The sequence below is a fragment of the Scyliorhinus canicula genome, chromosome 1 (assembly GCF_902713615.1).
Source record: "Scyliorhinus canicula chromosome 1, sScyCan1.1, whole genome shotgun sequence".
NCBI classification, from domain to species: Eukaryota; Metazoa; Chordata; class Chondrichthyes; order Carcharhiniformes; family Scyliorhinidae; genus Scyliorhinus; species Scyliorhinus canicula.
The window spans coordinates 143,248,347-143,266,436 of NC_052146.1; the positions used below are offsets into that span (position 1 = coordinate 143,248,347).

General features: G+C 45.0%; 1 protein-coding gene across 1 annotated transcript in view; it reads right to left on the bottom strand.

The window, feature by feature from the left end:
* Positions 1 to 18,090, bottom strand: part of csmd2 (CUB and Sushi multiple domains 2) — a 2,254,685-nt gene that overhangs the window by 639,760 nt on the left and 1,596,835 nt on the right. The window contains exons 11-12 of the mRNA XM_038801178.1: positions 13,920 to 14,023; positions 7,008 to 7,120 (exon numbers count right to left, since the gene is read on the bottom strand). Coding sequence (XP_038657106.1) covers positions 7,008 to 7,120; positions 13,920 to 14,023 — 217 coding nt within the window. The remainder of the gene's footprint in view (positions 1 to 7,007; positions 7,121 to 13,919; positions 14,024 to 18,090) is intronic.

The window sequence follows — 18,090 nt, forward strand, 5'->3', positions numbered from 1 at the left end:
TGTTATTGGGGCTGCAGTCATTAAGGCCAGTGAAGAGTATACCATCATACAACTGACATGTACCTTGTAGATTGTGAACAGGCTTTGAGGAGTCGAGAGGTGAGTTAGACGCCCAAAATTCTTACCATCTGACTAGCTGTTGTAGCCGCAGTATTTATATGTCTAGTCAAGTTCACTTTCTAGTGAATGATAACCACCAGGAAGTTGGTCGTGATGGAAATGCCATTGAATATCAGGGGTTAATGGTTTGATTATCTCTTGTTGCCGATAACCATTGTCTGGTACTTGTGTTGTGTCTACTTTGTTGGAAATTGAATGTTGGACATGCAAAATCCACTTCTGTGCAAATTTATTTGACAAGTCTGATTTCCTTCCCTTTATTGCAGTGGATTTGGGCTGTTAGCTTGTTGTTAGGCACACGAGTAAGGCAATAGGGAGAACCAGTTGTTAATTAAGGACAATTAGCTCATTATGTGCAACAAATACCTTGTCAAATAATATCAATCAAATTTAAATTGCCTTTTGATTCTCGCCAACTAAGATACTTGTAAACAAATTCACTATTCATCAGGAGCAGGAGACTGCTGTAAATCTTAGAGCCTTGGAATGGGCTGGATTTTCCTCTGACCAGTGAAGCTGCAATCATAATTGTCATTTGTTTTTTGTAGAAATGTGTTGTGAACTGTTTTAATAATCAGAGTATCACCCCCCCCCCCCCCCCCCCCCCCCCCCCCCCCCCCCCGGTACATTGGTGCTGAGGGGAGGGTGCCCTGTTTCTCCAACACAAAATTAGTGTTGTACCGTTTGGCCTTGTATATATTTTTTACTGTTTTAATAAAAAGATATGTAACAGAGAGTAATGCTGACAGAAGCAATGAGGGCATCCAGTGTGATGTATTGACATTGAAGTCACAGTCCTTTTTGATGTCAGGAGCTGAGGACACCCTCTTGAGGTCAATCTTGATAGACAAGATTTTAAAACATTATATTTAACATTTTCAAACAGGAATGACACATTTTAAAAATTGTTCTAAACTTTTATATACTTCTAACATTTTGATAACAGTTCTGGAAACTTTTTTTTTTACCAGTTCTGTCCTTTGGACATTAATGCCACCTGACCTTTGACTCTCCAACATCTCCCTCCCAATTCCTGCTCCTCTGGCTCCCACATATGTCAAGGAGTGGGCGAGGGCGAGGTAAAGTGCTCTTTTGGAGGGTTGGTGCAGACGATGGGCTGAATAGATAATATGTATGCTCAAATAAATCTATTTTCCTTTTGCATAATACAATTTTTAACATGAAATTTAGCTTTAAGGACGACCAATAATGCCAAATTTATAAAGGTCATTTAAAAAAAAAATCTGAATTTGGTGGAGGACCAGAATGGTGTAGAATTCACCCAAATCAAATATCGTTCCCTGTAGGAAATGGACTGTTTGTCAGCACTTGCTTCAGAGATACATTAACTAGAGTTAACCAAGCCACTGCCCCAAATGAACTGAACTGACATGAATATTTTTTTTTTGTTTTTAAAGAGAATACAACTGAATTTTCATTTGTTTTTTAAGGGAATATTAAGTCTCATTAAAATGTTAGACATTCATCTTGTTTTTACTCTCTCCATTTGTTTTTTTGTAAAAAAGCAATACATGTCAAAAAAACAATTAACCGAAATGCCACTTTTCGAGTTATTGCTTTCATACACAAGATTTGCATCTTCTTAAGTGTTTCACATGCAATTACTTGTGTTTGAAGTGTAATCGTTATTATGCAGGTAAGCATGACAACCATTTTCCAAGTAGAATCCCACAAACAACCATGGTCAATTAATCTATTTCTGACTCATCGGCCGAAATGAGGTAATTGGCCAGGAAAACTGAATAGAAACAAAACTGGCCCACCTTCCGCAGTAGCAAGGCAACTTGAAAATGCATTTGAACAGAGACCTGAATTTAAGAATGTTGACAATGAGGGAAAACCGTGGTAGCATTTTCCAGGTCTGCACCGGTGGGCATAACTGCAGGCAGGACTGGAAAATCCGAATAGCCGTTAAAAGTCAACTGCTCTCAAATTTTCGCATCCCACTTGCGATCATGCCTGCCAATTGCAAGATCAAAAAATCCCAGCCATGGAATTATTAACCAGTTAAACGAACATCTGTTCAGGAAACCGGGTTTATAATTAAGGATCGAGTGACTAAAAAGTTTCAGCGTATCAGAGAGACCCAGCATGAATTTAAAGATGTTAGGCCATGTTGGTTGAATTTCTTTTTTTTTTGAAGAGCTGATTTAAAAGTCGTGGACAGGGTATTGTCTATGGATGCTATTTATCTGGACTTGCAGTTGTTATTTGATAAAGTTCACAGTTATTTGATAAAGTTCTTCAGAATCGATTGTCAGCTAAAGTCTAAGTTGATAGAATTGCAAATAATTATTGACCTGTGACGCTGAATGGCAGGGTACCCTAATTGGGCGGATGTGACTAGTGGTCTCGGGCAGAGATCGACGTTGGGGCAGCAACTATTCACCGTATTTATTAACATTTTTTAAATTCATTTTTGGGATGTGAGCACACTGGCCAAGGTCAACATTTATTGCCAGTCTCTAATTGCTCCTGAGAAGGTGATGGGGAGTGGCCTTCTTGAACAGCTGCAGTCCAGGTGGTGTAAATGCACCCACATTGATATAAGGGAGGGAGTTCCAGGATTTGACCACTGACATGGAAGGAACAACAATATAGTTCTAAATAACATGGTGTGGCACTTGGGAGGGAAATTTGCAGGTGATGGTGTTTCCATGGTTTGCACCCCTTGTCCTTCTAGCTTTTAACAGTCACAGGTTTAGAAAGCACTGTTGAAGGAATTGCTTCAGTCTTTCAATGTATCCTGTAAATAATATCCATTATTGATATTGTGCACGAGTAATGGAGGAAGTGAATATTTAAGGTGGTGCATGGAATGCTGGTTAAGTAGGATGTCTTGTGCTGGATGAGGCCAATGTGCATTGCGAAAGCTGCACTCATCCATGCAAGTGAAGAAAATTCCATCACATTCCTGATTTGTGCCTTGAGATAATGGGCAGGCTTCGTTGAGTCAGGAGGTGAGGTACCCACTGCAGAATTCCCAGACTCTGGCTTGCTCTTCTAACCACATAGCTCGTTCAGTTTCCAGTCAATGGTAACTCCCAGGAGATTGACAGTGGGGGATTCAGCAATGATAGTGCAATTGAATGTCAAGAGGATATGATCAGATTGCCTCTTGTTGAAGGTGGCAATTGCCATTCACCACCACCAACCTGAACGTTGTCCAGGTCTTGCTGCATGTGGTCATATACAGCTTTAATATCTGAGGATTTGTGAATGGTCCTGAACACTCTGCAATTGCCAGTGAACAACCCCATTCTGCACCTTTGATGGAAGGAAAGTCATTGATGAAGCAGCTGAAGATGACTGGGCCTAAGACACTGCCTTGAAGAAATCCTGTTTGGATGATCCAGGGCTGAGATAATCAGCTTCTAACAACATAACCATCTTGGTTTTTGTGCTAAGTATAACTCCAACCAATGGAGCGCTTTCCACGGATTCATAATCACATCAACTTTGTGAGGGTTTCTTGAGCGGCACTTGGTGAGATCCTGTATTGACGTGTCAAGGGCAATTACTCACACTTTACCTCTTGAACCTAGCTTTTTTGCCCATGTTTGGAACAAATATGTAATGAGGTAGCCCTTGTGGAAGCTGCTGTAATGTGCTTTTAAAGGATACAGCATGCCATTACCAGAAGAGGTCTAGTGATCTAGTCTCGGTTTTATTCTGACCTGTGAACTGAACATAGCATACATAGCTCTGCTGCTGACGTCTTCAAGCTTTCTATGCATGTATATATGTTCTCATCTGCCTAGTCTGAATAAATGAACCACAAGGTGTTTGGACAATCTCTTATGATTGGTGCTTTTATATCACTATAACAACATGACACAGTGATCAGAGGGGTCAAATAGCGTGGTAGCAAGATATGAATAAAACATGGTGAACAGCCTTCGATCATGTTACATGGCATGACACAATTCTTGACATTTTGGTCAGACTGCAATGAAGATGTAGAATTGGAGCGTGTTGAAATTGCTGTGTGGTGACTGCACAGGAAAGCTTGAAGACATCAGTAGCAGAGCAGTCTGTGCTGTTTCCAGCTCACAAGCCAAAACTGAGACTGGATCACAGGCCACACTTCCCTTCCAATGATAACATGCTGCTATCCTTTAAAGGGATATTATGGCAGAACACACACTTAAGTATTGGTGAGCATTTTATTTCTGTTTAAGTGCTGCTGGATAGCACTCTCTACAACTCCTTCCAACATCTTGTTGATGATCCAAGAGTAGACTGATGGGCTGGCAATTGGTTGGATTGTATTTGTCCTGTGTTTTGTGAACAGGAAAAGGCCCTTAAGTGGCCTTAATAAGTGAATGGGCGAGGTTCCCACTCTAGGCCCATCCCACTCACGTGTGACATTGTGTCTGGATCTGGGCCAGCAGGTTCCTGGGGAGAATCCCATGCTTCAGAATCCGCCTTGGGGCAAGAGTAATATTCTGCTCCAGTTCTGGGAATCACACCTTCGGAAGGATCTATTGGTTTTGCTGGGAGTGTCACGCAGATGTCCCAGAATGATACATGGCATCCAGGAGTTAAATTATGAGGAGCAGTTACACAAAATAGAGTTGCATTTCCTGTGATTTAGAATTCCCATACCAGCTTACCAAACAGTTGCCGGAATGTGGCGACTAGGGGCTTTTCACAGTAACTTCATACTTGTGACAATACAAGATTATTATTATTATTATTAAAGGGTGACTTGCTTGAACTTTTCAAGGTGCAGATTTTTAAGGGACAGATAGAGAAAGCTATTTCCACTGGTATGTGGGTGTAGTACGGGGAATATAGTCTATAAATTTGTGCCAGATGCTTCAAGAGTGAAATTAGGAAACACTGTCGCACAGACAGTGGGAGGCCTTGTGGCGCAATGGTAGCACCTCCTGTTGGACCAGAAGCTTGTTGGCGATGAAAGAGGTGTTCAACGGACTGACAATCAGCCCGGGAATTCTTTCACTACTTTCCCACTATTCCCTATGGATATGAATGTACGTTAATGCAGAAAGTGGGAGAAGTTTGGAACTCACTTTTGCAAAAGGAAATTGATGCTAGATCAATTGTTCATTTTCAAACTGGGAATGTTAGATGTTTCTCAATCAAATTTATGGGCCAAAGATCGATAAATGGAGTTTGGGTTGCAGATCCGCCTTGACCTCATTGAAGGTAGCACAGGCTCAAAAGGGCTAAATGGCCTGCTCGTGTTCCTATGTTCCCTCAAACCTTTTAAGTTATCCCTTTTGAATGTACACGTTTTTGGTGGTTAGTATATCTGAATTCCAGATCATTATCAAATGAGCACTTTGTGTGATTATTACCCAAAGGTGCCTCAGCTCCATTTCTTGTAATATTGCCAAGGTCACTTACCAGTACCAAGTCAATGGGCAATGCCTGTCATACTTCCCTGATGCAGTGGCTAATGTTGGAGTCATGCATTACATTTATCAACTGAGACTCCAAAGTACTTTGAGTATCATCAATTTACATTTGGTTGATTGAAGACTCCATTAAAATAACAAATGTGGTTTTATCTCTTCATGCATTAAACTGTCACCATTCTTATCGTACACTGGTGGTCTGCAGCACACCTCCAATATTATCTTTGTGCTTTTCATATAAATATCCGAACACTGTAATTCATTGTGTAACTTTTCACCTGTCACAGAATTAACATCTTTAACCTCCGAATGTTCCTGTCCCATGGCACTCAACAACTCCTATTTTTTTCTACTCTGCCTTCTCCGTACAATCTATAGCATTGTGTGATTTATTCATCCATCAGAGTGGGTCACCTGTCCAATATTCCCATTACAATGTCACAACAGCTGACAGTTCAAACATCTACTTGCTAATGCTTGAAACATTCATGGATTTGTACCTTTACTGTACATTTACTCACCGCATGTCTGGTTCCTGTGTATGAGTTACAGTGGCCACTTGAAGGTCTTGTCTCATTGCTTTATTTTTCTCCCCACTTAGAGACCATAGAATTTACAGTGCAGAAGGAGGCCATTCGGCCCATTGAGTCTGCACCATCCCTTGGAAAGAGCACCCGATTTAACCCCACATTTCCACTCCATCCCTGTAACCCAGTCCCAGCCGGGAATCAAACCTGGGACCCTGGAGTGTGAAGTAACAGTGCTAACCATTGTGCTACCGTGCTGCCCTTATCTGCTTCAAATGATTCCGAACAGTTGCCTTAATGTCTTTTGCAAGTTCCATTGCTTAGACCTTGTTAACATATAACCTGTAAATCGTATACTGGTCCTTTTTAATTCTCAAAATATTCTTTGCAAGTAGCATCGTGTATTTCACATCAGACAGCGAGTTGGCATATTTACACTCTCAATTAGACTGCACACCATCTTTACCAAACATTGGAGGTTTTCCCAAGAACATTAGTTTTCAACCCTTGTCTGAGTAGCCACAATACGTATTGTAGGCAAGTACCAGCCTCCACTCAGTTCCTTCTCACTGTTGGTGCTATTTTTGACCTACCAAGTCTCTCTCAAACAATAAACGCAATTGTTGTCGAAGTGCACCAGATATGTTTTGAAACAAGTCCTTTCCTCACCTCTTTAACTGAACTTCCATTCCTCATCTTCACCTTTTTTCCCCACTTGCTTAGCATTGATTGCTTGTCTACAAGACTGCAAAGTTCCTTGAAAGATATCTATATTAAGTGCCCTGATAAGAATGCATGTTACATTCAGGGATGTTTGGAAGTCTATATTAATAAAAACTCTTTTGATAACCTCAACCTCAACAGCCTGTTTAGTTAATGATTGACAGTCAGAGACAACATTTTCTTTCCTTCAATGGTCTTTTTTTTCTTAACTTTTCATTACTCTCCACCATACCTGTATATACAGCCTTGAAACCCAGCAAACTGTTGGTCTCGTCAGTCTGGAACTGCAGCCACATCTGATTGCTCACACTCACAATTAGGTCAGGAACATTTGTACCTGTCAAACTGCCAGGCAGAAAGTCACAAAAACTGATTAATACAATCCAACTTCATTTAAAATGTCAGAAAATTAAACCAAATTCACATAATGATGGCTTCTCAGCTGTCATATAAAGTGAAGTATAATTGAGAGGTGAAGTTGATGATGATGTGATGAATTAATTAAGCCATTATCCGAGAGTGACTAATTCAGCAACCACTACCTTTTTGTATTCTCTCAATATTGTGCTTACTGAGTTCTCAACTGAACAAAGATCACAGTTATTAAACAGCACCTTTAAATTTCTGAAGAGAATTTCACAAATTTCCTTTTTTGGAGCATTTTGACAGTATTAACTTAGCTCCCTCCGCATATGAAATAAATCACCAAGGATGTGAATCTCGACAACCTGCTCAATGATTGAAAAGATAAATCACCACCTTCATGGGCACAAAATCTACGTTAATGTAAGGGGGGGAGGGATGGGGGAATAATTTGAACTCTCTCTGCCTTGGAAAAATCGGGAATTAAAATGAAATGGTCAGATTACTGCTCCTAAGCAACAGCTATTTTAAAGTCAAGGTACTGGCAGAGGAATCGGTTGGGAGCCTCATGCCCTTGCGCTAATCGTAAATAAAACTACCAAAGCCATTCTGACCACCCCTGTGGATACTCCACTTAGGAGTAGCTGTTGGGACAGATACAAAGGCCAAGCAGTGGCTGGGAGCAGGGGGTTCTACAAGAAAAAATACTTCGGGCCAATGCTGCCCAGGACTTCCCCCACCTCATTCCCTGTTTCCAAAACTCTTGCAGATCCCTCTCCTGGTGGATCTGTCACCCCGAATTGGCTGAACTGCCTCTGACTGCTCATTTGGGACAAGTGGTTCACTGGCTGCATGTCAGTAAGTCAGGCAATTTAAAACAGGCTGGATCTCCTGCTGCAACTCCCCAACCTGGCTGATTTCCCTTTGTTTCACCAATCAATTGCCTGGAGGTTAACATTGCCCCTGTAGCTGCTAAAAGCATTAGAGTGGCTTTTTTTCCCATGTTTGTGCTGATATCCACTCGGTAGATGTGAGCTCCTTGACTGGGCCAGAGCGGTCTTCTCTAGTTGCAGCAGGTTTCGACTAGGACTGTACTGCCGCCTAAACTTACTCACATCAAGAATCATTCCATATCTTACAAAGGCCAAAAGTGTTTACTTTGGCTGCCATCAGACATTTTGGCAGACATTTTGGCACAAATTGTACTTGTTTTCAGAAGGGATTTTATTTTTTTCCTCAAATTAATGCATAAATTAACATTGACAAAAGTAAAATATGCCATGCAATTGACTGAATTTCAGGATGCTTTTTTCCTGTATCTGATGCAGTTTCATAGGGTTAGGAAAACAAAGATAATTGGTAATTACCAAAGCATAAAGGTAATTTATATTTCTATTGATAAATATTAGAAATAAGAAATTGTTTTGCTGGTTTTAATTTAGTGTTTGTATATAAGGAAGGGTAAACCTATAGTTAGATTTATGGCAGACAAAAGGCCGGGATTCTCCCTTCGGGGGACTAAGTCCCCACGCCTGCGGGAGAATCGGCGGCAACGACTCTGGCGTCAACAGCGCCGAAAGTGTGGAATTCTCTAGGTGGACGCCGGAGGGGTTGCCGCCGCTCCAGCCGAAGGGACAGCGGAGTTCGCACATGTGCCGAAGGGCCGGCGTGATCTCGCACATGCGCGGAACCGCCAGCGTGATTCCGCGCATGTGCAGATTGGCCGGCATATTTTGCCACATGCGCGGGGGGGTTCTCGTCTCCGTGCTGGCCATGGCGGAGCCCTACAGGGTGCGGCACGGAAGGAAGAAGTGCCCCCACGGAACAGGCCCGCCCGCAGATCGGTGGGGCCTGATCGTGGGCCAGGCCACCCCCCCAGGGTCGGATCCCCCCACCCTCCTCCCACCCTCCCCGAGGACTGCCTTTGCTGGCAGGACTGGCCAAAAATGAACGGCCGCTCCGCCCATCGGGGCCCGGAGAATCGCCGGGGGGTCCGCTGTCAACGGCCCATGACCGGCGTCGTGGGAATCCCATCCTCGCTCAAAAAACGGCGCCAGAGAATATGGCAGTTGGTGTCAGGGTAGCGGGGAAGAAGCTGTTTTTGAACCAGTTTGTGCATGTTCTCAGACTTTTGTATCTCCTGCCCGATGGAAGGGAGAATAACCCGAGTGGGATGGGTCTTTGATTATGCTGCACACTTTCCCAAGGCAGCGGGAGGTGTAGACAGATTCAATTGATAGGAGATGGTTTTGCGTGATGGACTGCGCTGTGTTCACAACTCTCTGTAGTTTCTTGCGGTCTTGGGCCGATGAGTTGCCGGACTAGGTTGTGATGCAGCCAGATAGGATGCTTTCTGTTGTGCATCTGTAACAGTTGGTAAGAGTCAATATGGACATGCCGAATCTCCTTAATTTCCTGAGGAAGTGAAGGCCCGGTTGTGATTTCTTGGTCATAGAGTTGGCGTGGGTTAATCAGGAATGATTGCACGTGATGTGCATACCTCGGAGTTTGAAGCTGTCAACCATCTCTACCTCAGCACCTTTGATGCTGACAGGAGCATGTATGATGCTTTGCTTCCTGAAATCAATGGCCTGCTCCTTAGTTTTGCTGACGATAAGGGAGAGATTGTTGTTGATACACCACACCACCATGATCTCTAGCTCCCTCCTGCACTCTGACTCATCGTTGTTCAAGATCCGATCCACTACAGTTGTGTCATCAGCAAACTTGTAGATGGAGTTGGAGCCACATTTTGCCATGCAGTCGTGGGCGTATAGGGAGTATAGTAGGGGGCAAAGTACGCAGCCTTGCCGGGCTCCAGTATTGACGACTATCATGGAGAAAGTTTTGTTGTTTAGCCTTGCTGATTGTGGTCTGTGGGTCAGGAAGTTGAGGATCCAGTTGCAGAGTGAGGAGCCAAGTCCTAGGTTTTGAAGTTTTGATATGACCTTGGCTGGGAATATGGTGTTGAAGGCAGAGCTGCAGTCAATAAATAGGAGTCTGACTTAGGAGTCCTTGTTGTCAAGATGCTCCAGGGATAAATGTAGGGCTAGGGAGATGCTATCTGCTGTGGACCAGTTGTGGCGGTATGTCAATTACAGTGGATCAAGGCATTCTGGCAGTATGGAGTCGATGTGTCACATGACCAACCTCTCGAAGCACTTCATAATGATCGATGTCAAGGCCATCGGATGGTAGTCATTGACGCACGTTGCCTGGTTCTTCTTTGACACCGGTTTGATGGCGGTCTACTTGAAGCAGGTGGGAACCTTGGAATGGAGTAGGGGGATGTTGAAGATGTCCATGAGCACACCCGTCAGTTGGTCTGTGCAGGATCTGAGTACACGATCAAGGACTCCGTCAAGACCTGTTGCTTTCCGAGGGTTCACTTTCAAAAAGGCCAATCTGACTTTGGAAGCTGTGACGATAGATATGGGTGCGTTCCAGACTGCTGGGTCAGTTGACAGTGGTTTAATGATTTCCTGTTCGAAATGAGCATAGAAAGCATTTGAGTTCATCATGGAGAGCTGCACTGCTGCCGGAGATTCTACTCAGCTTTGCTTTGTAGCCTTTCCACAACTGCTGAGAATCCATGACTTTAGTTAGTCTGGCGTTGTGCCTTGGCATTCCTGATGGCTTTGTCGAGGTCATACCTGGATTCTTGTATAGGTCAGGGTTGCCTGTCTTGAGTGCATCAGACCTGGCCTTCAGAAGGGAGGGAATCTTCCAATTAAACCATGTTTTCTGGTTGGAGAACGTACGGGCTACCTTCTTTGGCACAAAATCTTCTACACACTTGCTGATGAAGTCCTGTGATGGTGGTGGCATACTCGTTTAGGTTGGCTGCTGAGTTCTTGAATATGGATCATTCCACTGACTTGAAGCAGTCGTATAGGAGCTCTTCTGTTGCCTCGGACCAGCATTGCATGACTTTCTTAACTGAATTCTCTCCCTCCAGTTTCTGCTTGTGTGCCGGGAGAAGGAGCCGATTGTCATATGAGAGTTAACAAACTCCGCTCCCAAAAAAGACATGCATCTTATGGCCCGATTTTCTGAAGTATGGTTGTGGGATGGCTCAGTAAGTATCTTTGATGCTTGCAGTTGTGTGCCGGGGTTCCGCGAGGACGGGTCTATATTTTGGCGCATTTGGGTCCTCGCGTGGGGTTTCCGCCACTTTGGGGGTCGAGTTCGGGTTTGGGTTGCTGGTATGGTCTTCCTGGGTCAGTGTGAGTCAAGTCTTGTGTTTGGTTCCAGCATTGGTGGTCTGGTCTGATGGTCCTGGGATCGGGCCTTGGAGTAGGCCTGGTCAGGCCTCTTTCCACTTTCTAGTGGGAAGGGATCTCCTTTTGACCTTTGGAGCCAAAGAAGTTGGAGATGAGACACCAGGGAGTGAACATCTCTAAACCCGGCCAGATGAAAAACTGGGCAGGATGAGGAAGCTGAAAAATGCAGATTTTTTAAAGAACCAGATAAAGTCCAGACAACTAGGGAATTGGGAAAGAAAGAATGTCTGAGGAAGACTGAAGTTAAGGGAACAGAGACCAAGAAGCTGAACAAGGTATTGATCAGGGGAATTTAAGGGAGTAGAATAGACAGCTGCCGTAACAAGATTTAAAGTGGAAAAGCAGACTGCAGAGGTAAATCAAAAGTTTGGAGCCATCTTAATACAGCCTGGGAATCAATAGTTAAAGCAATTAAAGAAATTATGAAGGGGATATATAAAACATGGAGTAGAGCAGACGCTTTGTTTGAAAGAGAAGTTTGGAAAGCCTAGAGTGAATGCATAATTCAAACTGCTGATGGAATGCAGTTGTTGTGAAAGACTATTTTGCAGCATGTCTTTTTTGGGAGTGGAGTTTGTTAACTCTCATGTGACAATCGGCTGCGGGGGATATTGAGGAGAAATCCACGGAAAGTCACTCTGGTTCAGATCGAAGTGTGTCTTACCACAGCCAGTCTGAGTGTTACTGTGACCGTTGCTTCACAGCGCCAGGGTCCTAAATTTGATTCCTGCTTGGGTCACTGTGCGCAGTCTATACGTTCTCTCTGTGTCCATGTGGGTTTCCTCCCACAAGTCCTGAAAGACGTGCGTCAGGTAATTTGGACATTCTGAATTCTCCCTCTGGTGTACCTGAACAGGCGCCGGAATGTGGCGACGAGGGGATTTTCACAGTAAATTTATTTCAGTGTAATGTAAGCCTACTTGTGACAATAACGGTTATTTTTCTATACATTGTAACTCATATTAACCTTAACATATGTGTACATTGGTGAAGCCAGGGGAGAGTAGAGGAGTATTGGATCATATCAAACTTTTAGTGCTTAATAATTTTTTTTAATGTTGTTAAAAACTAATTAGTAATCCTGTGATGATAAGTAAAAGTTACAGGGAGGGATTCTCCGTATCGAAATCGCGCTCGGCGCGGGGGCAGAGAATTGGCGCCAAACCCGAGATTGGGTCCGACGCCACTCCCGCGATTCTCCGGTCCCCGGAGAATCACAACCAATCGGGCGTATGCGGTCGATGCGGTGTCGGTCGGGGGCCATTGGTTCTCTCATGGTTCAACCCGGCGGGCACTCGGCGTGGCGGCTGAGGACTCAGTCCGCGGCCGCCCTGGTGGGGTGGGCAGGAGGATCATTCACCAGGGGGGGCATCCAGGTCAGCCAGGATATCGATCGGGGGCCACCGATCCGCGGGCGCTGGCGATCTGGGGGGGCCTATCTTCTTGGCACCGGTCCACGGTGTGGGTCGGCCATGTCGCGCGGGGTGACCATCACAGGCGTATGCGCGGACCCCCGACTGGAAGTGCAGCAGCCCGTATCGGCAGCGAGAGCTACAAGGAGCACTCTGGGGCCCTGCTAGCACCCTGCAAATCGGAGAATCACCCTAGACTTTCTCCAGGTAAGTCCAGAGTGATTCGCGTGCATTTTTTCACAGGCGTGAGGACATAGCCCATTATTGGAGAGTCCAGCACCAGGTCTTTGGAGACAGGGTTCCATTCTGGAATATTTCTTTCCAGTTAAAACACACCAGCTGGGATCATAACAAAAGATATGTGTTTAATTCTCCGCTGTCGGGATCTTCCATTTTGCCAGCATCCCGGGGTTTCCCGACGGCATGTGGTTGTCCCACAATGGGAAAACCCATTGACCAGCCGACGAAACCGAGAATCCCGACAGCGTGCTGAACCAGAAATCTGGAGAGGCAGGACTAATGCCTCAAAACCAGCTGTCCAAAAACCAGAGATGTCTGAAAAACCAGACCTGTTTACATGGGGCCATGCATGCACTTTAATTCTAATTAAAATGAGTAAAATAACTTATTGGATTGTTTGGGTAGGTGCTGCATTGGTGTGCCAGACTCATTGCACACCTGTGCTCTGAACGATCTGACCCCATCTAATACTCCTGACCCGAAATCCAGCATGGACTCGGTGGCCAAGGTTGCCAATTTTGAGACATTATCAGCATCAATACTAATCATTGGTTTATAGCAAAGAAGTAAACAATAAATTGTGTCAAAACCAACACTTGCGAGCACATTGACTTTAAATAACTGAAAATGACATCAAAGAAGAAGCTATGTGAAACCATTTATCAATACTTTGCCTATTATCCTTTTGTCTATATTAAAAAAGTAATTTGTCTTGTAAACAAGTATAATTATTGGACATTTTCTGTCTTCCAATTCTGTACATTGAATTAGGTGAAGAGAACTTTGCAATAATTAAACACATTTTGCATTTGACATAATTTGTGGATGAGTATGATCGTGACTTACACATGAAGCACTGTTTTCTGTTCTCCAGGCTGCCCTCCGTCTCCAACCGTTAGTGTGTCATAGCCTCTTTCCAATTCAAATGCATCAAAAGTGAGCTTTATGACCTATCAGGAAGTAAGTTTAACACATTGATGAGGCTACTGGCAGCAGTTGTGAAAAATAACCAGAACATATTCAGTTTTGTTACTTTTTCTGAGCTATAAAGCCAGAGCTCAGAGTGTGGACAGAGGGGAACCCTGAATCCAGCTCCTTGCCTGCTCCAAAAAACAATTCAAATTCAAATTCAATTCAATTAATGGTCCCCACAAGGGAGACATACCAGATCTGAGCCAAAACTCAGAGCAGATACTACACTTGATCTGAGCCAAAAGGCCACAGTCTCATTAAATGTATGGAGCAGCTACGATGCTCTCACCAGGGGAAGCATCTCTACATATTTAGTGCAGCATTCCCCAAGACCAGAAACAAAAGGGGTTGACTGGGGTCTCCCCCACTGGCTGGACAGCGAGTTGCAGCCGCACCACCGTTCCCTCTCCCCCTCTTAGGAATGGCTTACATATTAAAGTCGTCCAGACATTGTCAATGGTGGGCTTTCTCTTGGACCAAGACCCCCTGGAGTAAAATGTCTTTCCACCAAGAGATGCCGACCAGTGGCTAGCAGGTCGATTAAACATGTTTGAATACCAGTGGGCAATTTAGCATGACCAATCCACCTAACCTGCACATCATTGGACTGTGGGAGGAAACCAGAGCACCCGGAGGAAACCCACATATACACAGGGAGAAAGTGCAAACACCACACAAACAGTAACCAAAGGTCAGAACCGAACCTGGGTCCTGATGCTGTGAGACAGCGGTGCTAACCACTGTGCCACCATGCCACCCAGACCTCAGAGTAATTTCAAATGATGTACTTAGGTTACTTGTAACAGAAATGGTTTTAACAGTAAATATAATGGAATGAGATATAGGTATAATATCTCAAATGCTGCAACGTCCGGACTCCAGGCTGTGCTGAATTTTGGATATTGCTAGATATCAAGTTGGGCGAATTGGAGTGTGGGTAGTTCGGATCATGCTGGGTCCTGTGGGAGTTAAGGATTGCTTGCAACACAGGACAGGTCATGCACAATGACCTGTCTTGTTGCTAACTACTCCTAAGCCACACTGAAATCCCCATTATCAACGTTCTGGGGCTTACCATCAACAAGATGCTTCGCTGGACCAGCCAATTAATTACTGTGGCTACAAGAGCAAGTCAGATGCTGGGAATTGTGTGGTGAGTAATTCGACTCTTGACTCCCCAAAGCCTATCCATCAGCAAAAAGACATAAGTCAGGTATGTGATGGAATTCTCTGCACTCCTTCAGGCGAGTGAACTCCAACAACACTGCAGAAGCTCAATACCCATCAGGGACAAAACAGTTGATTGACAACCCATCCATCACCTTAAACACTCCCTCCCTTCACCACTGACCCACACAGGGAACAGGGGGTCTACCATTTCTCTGCAGTAACTCCCCATGGATCCTTGAACAGCAGCTTCCAAATCCAAACATCATCACTCTGCAGGACAAGGGCTGCCAATGGAACACCACCATCTGCGAAGTTTCCCTTCAACGCACACAACATCTTGACTTGTTCCTTCACTATCACTGAGTCAAAATCTTGGAATGTCCTCTCTAACAGCAGTGTGGGTGTATCCACACCACACTAGACTGCTGCAGTTCATTTGGCTCACGCAAATATCTCAAGGACAATTAGTGTTGGGCAAGAAATACTGGTCTTGCCAGTGACACCCAAACCCAATAATTTTTTTTTACAATTAGAGGGACTTCCAGCACTCCTGGACCTGGAGAGGAGCAGACAACCAGATGAGTTGCTCCTGTACAACACCAGGGGAAAATGCAGGAAAATTATTCAGTCTGTGAGCTCCATGTCACTGACATTTGAAAACAGTGAGAAAAATATTGTAATGCCATTAAACATGTTCATCGAGAAATAACTTGCAGTTGATCTCAAGGAAAATCTACGTGTGTATACAATTGCACTTTTATTGATTAATGAATTAAGATGAGTAGGTGGTATTGTAAGGGTTCTGTTTATTCCCTTATTTTTACTTTATTTCCCTTTATTTTGCCGCTACATTTTTGATCTATCTTAATTGACATGTGTCTTTAAGGCGCCCTATGCCTTTAATTCAAGCAGAAGCCTGTGCTGGTGTAAACTGGAGTCGTGGGTGGCGGGCCCCAATGACTGAGATTGGCTGGGGCTCAGTTTGATTGATTTAGCTGGTGGCCAATGAATTAGCCTAAAAGGCTGTGCTCTGTCTGGTACCAAGATTGGATTCTGTCCCACTGGAATATTTTCGAAGGTTGCAAGGTTTTTGGTTTGGTTTCAGTTTCATAGAATTTACAGTGCAGAAGGAGGCCATTCGGCCCATCGAGTCTGCACCGGCTCTTGGAAAGAGCACCCTACCCAAGGTCAACACCTCCACCCTATCCCCATAACCCAGTAACCCCACCCAACACTAAGGGCAATTTTGGGCACTAAGGGCAATTTATCATGGCCAATCCACCTAACCCGCACATCTTTGGACTGTGGGAGGAAACCGGAGCACCCGGAGAAAACGCACGCACACACGGGGAGGATGTGCAGACTCCGCACAGACAGTGACCCAAGCCGGAATCGAACCTGGGACCCTGGAGCTATGAAGCAATTGCGCTATCCACAATGCTACCATGCTGCCTGACTCCTGGCAGCCCCAAGAAAGGTCTGCCTATTCACATTTTTCATTTTTCTCCAGGAAGACTTCTGAACTGGGAGAAAGCAAATTTATCTACATGAGAACCATTACAGGCTGTGCAGGAAAAGTCTATAATCTCTGAATTCTTCCCAAAAAAGCTGCCTCGTCTGTATGTCTCTCTAACACGCTCTCATTTACGAGCATACTGCGAAGACAGCATGCTAGGAACCATCAGCTGCAGTAAAGACTCTTCTCTTTCACTTATTTTCTTTACCCCTTTCCATACATCTGTGTTCATCTGTCTTGTGTGTGCACGCGTAGATCGTGGGAGGCTAGTTAAAGTGGGAGTTCGATTAATTAATAGTTGACCAACTGCATCTGCTGTGTATTTCATTATTGTTCTTGTATTAAGTAAACAGTAATTGTGTTTAGATTTACAAACCTGGTGACTGTAATTATTGGGCAGAAAGCGCTAAAGACTTTGGGTATTTTTATAAGAATTATTGGTTAATTCACCTATGTTGTGTTGTGACTACGGGATGAATGAGGCTGGAATTGACCGTGCACTTGCCCAAGGTGTCGTAACAATATGGATAAGAAAAGAAACAATTAAAAGGCATTAACTAACATGAAGGGGGAAGAGTCCCAGATGGAGGAACTGAAACTCAAATGGGAGGAGGAGCTTGGGGGGGAGATGGAGGACGGGCTGTGGGCGGAAGCCGGCGGGGCAGGGGGTCCCAGCGTAGCGGAGTGGCGCCAACCACTCCGGCGTCGGGCCTCTCTGAGGTAAATCGCTGGCTTTTAAAGCAGACCAAGCAGGCCAGCAGCACGGTTCAATTCCCGTACCAGCCTCCCCGGACAGGCGCCGGAATGTGGCGACTAGGGGCTTTTCACAGTAACTTCATTGAAGCTTACTCGTGACAATAAGCGATTTTCATTTCATTTCATTTCATTTCATTTCATTTCCTTTCAAAGGTGCAGTATTCTCTGCACTTTTAGGGGCCAAGCCCTCACATTGAGCGGCTAGGCCCACGCCAGAGTGGCTCCCGCTCCGCCGACTGGTGCCAAAACCGGCACCAACGGTCTTTGACGGCCGCCGGACGGCATCGGGGCTTGCCGAAAGGCCTTCGCCGGTTCGCGCATGCACCGGTGCGTCAGCTGCCGCTGACGTCACCACCGGTGCATGCGCGGTAGGGGGGTTCTCTTCCGCCTCCGCCATGGTGGAGGCCGTGGCGGCGACGGAAGAAAAAGAGGGCCCCCACGGCACTGGCCTCGCTCGCCGATCGTTGGGCCCCGATCGCGGGCCTGGCCACCGTGGGGGCATCCCCCAGGGGGGCCCTCTTGCGCCGCCAATCCGGCTGCCACCAGAGGTGGTTGAAACCACGGCGGCGGGAGAGGCCTCTCAGCGGCGGGACTTCGGCCCAT